Here is an 8,471-nt window from a genome sequence, read left to right on the forward strand (position 1 = left end):
ATCTTTAAATGTTGCTTAACACACGGTAGACTACAACGTGGCGGCGCTTCCTGGGTATCGTAGTTTTCTTGAATTAAATTGAAGTAACGACCACCTCAGTTGAATTAAACGAATTAAGCTGCACAACCGAAACACTTTATATACAGAAGACGTAAGGGTCTTGATGCAGCACTAACAATTACGCGTACACAATGTGTGCGCATTGTGAGAGAAGTAAGGTGCAGAGGACAGAAAATTTAGTACAAACTAATTCTTATGCGTCTCAGGAATAAATCGGCCTGTTAATAAACCAACGGCAGCCATGAATTAGACCATTTTGGCTGCATTTCATGAACGGCGCCGAACGGAAACTTTTGGCAAGTTCTTTCATCGGAGCCATCGCATATGCTGGCGCGGCCAGAATAGCACGCCACGCGTTTCGACGCTTAACCTACTATCACACGCTGCCTATTGAATTCCCATACCTAGAAATTCAGAAGAAGAGCATTTTTTCAAGAGGAAGTTGTTTACGAACAAATATTTTGCTGATATCATAAGATTGAACCACAACACTCAATGCATCTGCAGATTCCTCAAGGAGAACTCTAATTTGGGTTAGTTGGTTCATGATTCACGAAGGAAACGGCGCGAAATACAGGGCGCGAAATACTGTCGTGTTTGTTTCCCTTTTTTCCCTGTATTTCGTGCCGTTTTCTTTGTGAAGCAGATTCCTCCTCGATGCTCTTGTATTTTTCTGCTGTTTATTCTCAAATCCGCACCCCATTGGTTTCCTATGGCAGTCTTAACTTTCGTGTGAGCTTTGAAAGCAAGATTTTGCTGCATATTTGAAGATTTGACCATTTCCACCAATACGTTCATAACAGTATTTGTAAAATATTCACCAGTTGTCTCACAATTTAAAGCGATGTTCAAGAAACCGCGACTTGTGCAAGCAAGTGGCACCGATATGTTTGTGCAGAAGGGTGGCAAACCTTTCAATGAGCTCTACGAAGCTCATAAAAAGAGTTAGAAGCAGTGGCGACAGGTTTGTGAATGTATAGCCAGGTTGGCTTCTTGGGAAAAAAAATGTTTGCCGGTGTGACGGCTTCGCTGGCTTCTCGGGGGTTTTGGGATACACGCCGCCTAAAAATTTTAGTGTTAATTTCACTTGTGTCACTTGTATCTCATCGTGAAATCTGGTATGGGTAATCGACTGTTCCTACCGAAAACGCTGTTTTATCTACACTCTTTCACGATTTCGATGCCCTTGTCCGTTCAGTACCGTCAAGAGAACTTCATAACGAGCACGCACTCAACGCCGGCGAATTCAAGAAACACTTGATCCACAAGCATACGTAAAGCAACGGTACTGTTTTCTAACGCAATCGGTACGAACGTGGTGACATGCTTGGCGACATGCACAAGTTTCACAGGGCGAGAAAGACAGCGTGTTGAATGGGTGTCCCATGCATTTCGTTGCATGTGTCAAACCACTGCTGAAGAGGACCTGGTAACCTTCAGCTGTTCCAAAATATTAAGCCCCGAACTCGTAGCTGTGTTTCCTGAATGATATTTTCCAACCTCCTTTAAAATGTTTTCCATTTATGCGAACTTGCAGCCAGACAATTTGGCAAATACAGCACAGGGTATTCCATGTGAAGCTTCGAAGCTCCTATTTCTCTATGTAAAGGAAAACGTGAATGAATTCTGGCGGGCTGTCGCAAAACCGGCAAACAGAACTGGAAAAGCACTTTTTCTTTTTTTTTGGCAAGAAAGTTTTTTGTCGTCTGCTGGTTGTCGGAAAGCGTCGAGGAGCCTTGAAGAGTGGCGCCTCAACACACTGTGTGGTTCGACGCCTGCGACCTAAAGGCGCTCTCAGCGCTCTGTGCTGTCTTTTCGGTTCGTAGGGCAGGGCTTCCTAACTTTGCGTCACCCCTGCATAGCGAGAAGTCAATTACGCAGGCTGCATCAGCACCACTGCAACTGCTCGCTTCTCGCTCCTTTTTCGGCAGGCCACCTAATGTCAGCAAGTTTTCTCTGGTCTCGCATCGCGAGACACGCGTTGAGTAATAGCGCTCCATATGTACTTGATGATGTGACCTCATTCAGTATTTCGTTGTGGCAAACGTCACCATCAACCCTGTAACACATTCCTGACATTGACATAGCTGCAAAATATGAGTTACAGCTCACACTGTTGTGCGGGGCATTTACGGTGCGCGATGTGGAGGGCGGTTTTCTGTGAATGTTAACGCGCTGTTTAATATCCTTGCACACGCCGCTAGCATATCCCTAAAATTTATGTTATAAACATCGCTAACCACAGTTTCCACCATGCTACTTCGTGTGTGGCTGAAGCTATCCACGGCCTCTGCAGCGGTTATGCGAGCTCTGACGCGCTTAGTTGCACATTTCGGCTGCACCTATCACAGCCCTCATGCAGCTCTTGTCTCATCGTGTTTGCACTAAACCTTCCCACCACCACCGCTTGGAAGAAAACACGCCAACTTATTTTTCGGTTGTTGGGTTCGCAAATGAAGCGGTGTGTCCCGAATAAAATTATTTCACCCGATGATATTCTAATTTTGTTTTTATTTGCTACCCTTCGATTTTTTTCTTTCTCCCGTAGTACCAGGAACGTTATTCAAATGCGCAGTTTTCTCCATGTTAACTTTTTGTCGTCACTGGCGACTTCGCCAGCGACCAATTAAAAGGATCTGGGTCTCTCGTGTGTCCATTTTTGATGTTGGCTAATGACACTCTAATATTGATTAATCAATTTGTTATTATATCATTATTATCACTGGCTAAACCGAAGAAAAGGTAGTGAGAAACGCCATATAGTTAAGGGTTGACTGCAACTGTTTCTCTAGGATGCACAGGAATGTTAGTGCAGAAGCATTCTCGTGTTTCACCTACATCAAAATATGGCCTTCGGGGCCCTATTCGAACCCGCGACCACGTACCGAGCAGTCTAACATCAAGGGCATTGAACAACTGCGGCGGTTACCGTGACGATCCTCCTAGCGTAGTCACGTGGCGGATCGAAACCGCTGCCTAGAACCGTGGAGGGAAGGGGAGAAAGGCGGTTATGGCAACGTATCGGTATTATTCTCACTTGATCGCTCTGAGGTATGGCAATGAGTCTGGGTATTAACCTTTTGTTCTTTTAAATCTGCGCATTAAATAGTTTATCGGGTTACAAAACTAGGCCAATAGCCGAAAATGGTCTAACCGATTTGTAGTTAAACCAGAGCGTACAGACTCTCCTGACGTCGCCGTCGTACCATGATTGAAGGGGCAACGATTTCATCGCATGCATAAGCTTTCTCTGTGGGTTTCTTTTTCTCTTATTGCGCCCACCTGCTTCAGCCTTGCCAGTTAAAGTCAGCTGGCATCGTTTTCACTTCTTCGGCGCTTTCTGCCGTCGCTAAATTGGTTTTTATATATTTTTTATATTTTACTCTTTTATCTATCATTTACGTAGGGGCACTGACAACGGATAAAAAGTTTGATAAAAGAGCATTAATTAAAGAGCAGTAACTATTTGGGACCCTACAAGCAACAAAATGTGCAGCAAGCGACCGAAGAAAAGGCGCTACAATGGCAGCTTTATCACTCACACGACTGAACGTGCAGGGAAGGCACAATGCAGTTACTTATTGGAAGCGTCTCAAAGCATGTAGCAGAATGAAAGCGTGCGGTGTAGTATGAAATTACAAAAATATGCAGCCGAAGTTGAGAAAAACCTACTCAACTTTTCCGGGGATAAAAATGAAAAACTTTCGTTGCTAAAATTTAAAAAAAAAATGAACTGTGCTTTCGTTTGTCTGATGATTGTTACGGGTATCTCGCAATAAAACCACACTGTTTATTTGTTAAATGCATTTCTTCTGCGTCGAAGATTCCGCTTCTCCGACTTAAGTGTTAATGTACCTTTTCGTGTAATGCTCTTCTGTCAAGGGAAATAGAGAGTTCATAAACTGCCAGCGGAAAGCACCTAAAGAATGCTACGGACGGTAATTACGAAGACGACCAAAAAGCGCAATTTATATAGACGAAAACGCCCTTGAGAGTGGTCACTATGAACAGCGTTAGACATACTGACCAGTATAGCTGTGTCGCAGTTGGTTTGCAATATCGGGTCTGTGCAGTGCCTAGAGCCGCGTTCCTTTATTGATGATGATGCATGGAAAGTTATTGTTATTGTGGTTATTACATCCTCCGCGCAGATGCTAGCAGAACTCTGGGGCCACATTTTGTAAGATTTCCTTTCGTTTTCATGTCATTCGGTGCTGAGTAATTGGTCGCTTCTACTGGCGATGGAGACCTAAGGTACGACGTCATGCTGGTCGTGGTGAAAACACGCCCATAACGCCACTTACATGTTAAACGCGGCCCACGTCCGTGCCGCATTATCGGAACAATGTCGACGGCGACGAATGACGGAGTACAACGACACGCTGACATGATTTGTGAGCTTCGCTGATGATATACTTCGGTCTCCGGAAATAAATTGTACTGTGATTGAGCGATCAATTCAAGGAGCAAGGCCCTGTGACGAGGCTGTATTAGATGGGGGAAAATACGGCACCTGTTCACAACATTCTTCGCTCGGTGTTGTTCCATCCCTATCAACCCTCATCCACCTTCTCCTACCTTCAAAATCCCAACGAACGCTGAATAAGTGTCTCAATAATTCAATCCGTGAACTGTGAAACCATTTGTTTATCTTAATTTTTGGACCAGCCTGTGATTCCTATACTTTCCTCAAACCGGGAAAGAGCATTGTAGGCTGGGTAGCAACGCTCCTACACGTCTCAAGTAAACAAAGTCATTCGATTGGTATAGAACTGTGGTTTGTGCAGACTTTTTGTGTAAAGAAGACTAACGCTATTAATTGATTAATGATGGTGTTATTTCTTTTAAGTAGCAGCGATGGTGGTCCAGGATGTTCTTTGTAACTTTCTCGAAGAAAAGGCCCCTATATTTCAGCATTCGCCTCGCTCGCGTAAACATGGAACTTCTCAGCGAGGACGGAAGTGGCAGTTAATATCTATTTCCAACAATATAATTTCTCGCTCCAGGCGAGATGTCTCCCCGGTACTCGATTTCCCCAAACCGTATGCGATGGAAAACATTTTAATGACCAATATTAATTTCAATATTCCTGAAACTTTTTTGCACATAATGAAAAAAAAAACCTGCTCAGAACGACCATATTTAGTTTACAAAATAATGCTGGTAACATTAGAAAAACGGAGCATATTGAAGTTTGCTCGTCATAGGAAATCTTCAACATTAGAGTTTGTTTTCAGTATGCAATGAAAAGGGTAGGTGTTAAATAAGGAAGATTTTCCTTCAAGCTGTGAATGCAGGAATGAAAGCAGGGACGGAAAAAGGGTGTTAGGATTGGCCATGTGATGTTAAAAAAGAAATAGCACCATTTCACACTCTACCCGTAAGCAGAGATAACTACATGGTGACCGAGGCCAAGCAAAGTATCACTATTCATGGTATTTTTATTATTGTACTTTCTTTGACTACTTATGGGTTAAAAAGCATTAGACATAGAAACACTGCGGCGTAATGATCATTTCTTTGGAGAAGCAGAGTTGTCTACGGGATGGCGTTTTCTTTGGGTCGCATTGCAGAAGACTGAAGAGCGTTAAAATCAGACCACTACTTTCGTCTTCGTCCCAGAGCTATGACTCGATGCGGCGGAACCAGCTGCCTCCTTCTTGAACTCGCTTCCATGGCTGCCCTGTCCATTGGCGTGGTTGAAGCCGTCGCTGGCGCTGACGCCGAAGCTCTTGGAATCCCCGTACGAGCTACTGTGGCCATACGAGCTGCTGTCCGAGCCGCCCACATTGTAGGCGAAGCTTCCCTGGCCAGCCTTGTTCCCGCCGGCCTTGTTGGCGAATCCAGATCCCTTCTCGAAGCTGGATTGGCCGGATGCTCCCGCCGCGTGACCAGCGCCAAGGCCGGCTCCAATGCCCGAACCAGTGACCAGAGGAGTTTCGATGACACTGACACCTCCACTGCTGACCAAACCTGAACCTTGGGCAGCGCCAGGAAGAACAGCACCCCCGACAGCGGGATGAACGCCTGCACCGGGCGTCACGATTGCCCCTCCGTGTCCGGCTTTGAGGACCGATCCTACTCCATGTGCACCGATACCGGGACCGACGCCACCAGAGCCAGATGCATGGATACCGACGCCTGACAGACCGGCAGACGCTAAGTGCTTAACTCCCGCGCTGGCACCTCCACTTCTGACGAATCCAGAGCCAGCCTCGAAGTTCGAGTGACCAGATGCTCCCTCCGCATAGCCAGCACCAGCTTCAATTCCCGGACCAGTAACCACAGGTGCTCCGAACACACTGGTACCTCCACCGCTGACCAAACCTGGACCCCGGAGAGAGCCTGGAAGTGCGCCCGCGACAACAGGACGAATGCTGGCACCACCTGCTACAACTGGAGCTCCGTGTCCGCTCTTGAGAGCGAATCCAGCTCCATGTGCTCCGTGAGTGAGACCCTCTCCACCAGCTCCAGTGTCATGCAGACCCGCACCTGACAGGACTGCAGCCCCTCCGGGCACAACCCCGGCACCGGAGCTCAGCCCCGCGCCGTTCCCTGCGACCGGTCTGACTCCACCGGCGACGCCGCTTCCGTAGTTGCATGGACACGGGGGGCAGCTCCCGATGGCGCCTATGCTGCTCAGTGGAAATCCTCGTCCTTCAATTTTAGTCTTTTTGCCGGCGCTCTTGTCCTCCGCCGAAACAGCAGCAGAGCTGAGCGCAAGGGCAGTGACAAAAGCAACCTGCGAAAAAGCAAAAGCAAACATGATTGTATCAACAGCTCTAGAGTTCTTATTCTGTCCTTGTTGCAAAAGAAAAGCACAATGAATGAATTATGTTGATCACCTTATTTGAGTAGATCAAACGTGTTTTCATATATCAGTGTGCTTGAAATTTTGGGAAGCATTTAGCTATTATCAAACTAGAATGATCAATTTTCTATTTCAAGCAGCGTGTGTCGTACAGTGTAGCTTCTATTTATAATTTACGCAGCGTGTTATTCCAATGAATATATTCAGGCTTCCATATTAAAGGACAATAGGTCAGCGAAAAAAATCAAGAGCCCTGCTCTACGGCGCCTTTCGTAGCCCATGCATATCTTTTTGACCTCAAACCCCACTACCGTATTATACCATACCATACCATACCATACCATACCATACCATACCATACCATACCATAACATAACATAACATAACATAACATAACATAACATAACATAACAACATACCATACCATACCATACCATACCACGCAATTTAGCCGCCGTGGTGGCTCAGTGGTTAGGGCGCTCGGCTGCTGACCCGAAAGAGGCGGGTTCGATCCCGGCCGCTGCGGTCGAATTTCGATGGAGGCGAAATTCTAGAGGCTCTTGTACTGTGCGATGTCAGTGCACGTTAAAGGACCCAGGGTGGTTGAAATTTCCGGAGCCCTTCACTACGGCGTCCCTCATAGTCTGAGTCGCTTTGAGACGTTAAGCCCTCACAAATCAAATTAAACCATGCAATTTTGCTTTGTCAAGTTATTTCTTATAGAATGCCTGCAAAATTCGCAGTGGCTGCACCATTAAATTGTCACAAAATGTAATGAAGTAGAAGCAAAACCTGGTTAGCGGCGGCTAAATCCTCTGGCTTTTAACAGCCCTTGATTCTGTAATATAAAACTTTTCTTGTTCACGATGTAGAGTTCTCCTGCGTCCAAAAGCCATTGGCTCTTAGTTAATGTTGAGTTAGAACTGACGGAAAAATCGAGCATCTGAAAAAGTCTCTAAGGACTGGTATGAAAGGACTTTGGCAATTACATGAGCTCTCTCCATAGCGGATATATCGAGGGTAATAGAGATAGTACGAGTGAGTGTTAAAATGATATTCTTTGTCGATATAGGACCATATTGGACATTTTTCTCACACATATTGCGAAATGCATGCAATATGGGCACCCAGCTTCACAGGGTTGTTAGATGGAGCCCATGTATGCTGAAATTGAAAAAAAAAATTTCTCCATAGGCATTTCGTTCACCCTGCTGTCTGTAACAGAAACAGATAACGAGATTTGACGATCTTATCAACGAAAAGGACATCTCGAACATTTTCGAGTGATGAAAATCACAAAATTGTTTACTTACAATGATCTCCATCTTTTCCTCTTCGAGAATGTTCTGGTTCGGCTTTCCAGCTGCTCGAGTGAGATTATATAGAACCTAAGAGCCAGCCTCTTTACTACATTTGCTTTCAATTACAAAGAACACTGAAGCAATGCTGTAGCACGCCTTCTCCGAAGCCATGCACACTTCCTCTTCGTGGTACTTTCCATTGGGTTCCGGGTGGCAATTAGTGATGTTACCACGCGATTTCTGCACCGCTTCAGCGCTGTTCAAGTTTCGAGGGACAAACGTCACACGATGCGGCGCGT

The 8,471-nt window shown here is 45.6% G+C and overlaps 1 protein-coding gene across 1 annotated transcript; it reads right to left on the reverse strand.

Moving 5' to 3' along the window:
- Positions 1-5,512: 5,512 nt before the first annotated feature.
- Positions 5,513-8,237, reverse strand: LOC144099177 (uncharacterized). Its single transcript, XM_077632312.1, has 2 exons — positions 8,185-8,237; positions 5,513-6,802 (listed from the first exon to the last, which is right to left on the reverse strand). The coding sequence occupies exons 1-2, from the start codon at positions 8,194-8,196 to the stop codon at positions 5,654-5,656; spliced, it is 1,161 nt and encodes a 386-aa protein (XP_077488438.1). The 5' UTR covers positions 8,197-8,237; the 3' UTR covers positions 5,513-5,653.
- Positions 8,238-8,471: the final 234 nt, after the last annotated feature.

Source organism: Amblyomma americanum, chromosome 1 (assembly GCF_052857255.1).
Source record: "Amblyomma americanum isolate KBUSLIRL-KWMA chromosome 1, ASM5285725v1, whole genome shotgun sequence".
In the NCBI taxonomy this organism is placed as follows: domain Eukaryota; kingdom Metazoa; phylum Arthropoda; class Arachnida; order Ixodida; family Ixodidae; genus Amblyomma; species Amblyomma americanum.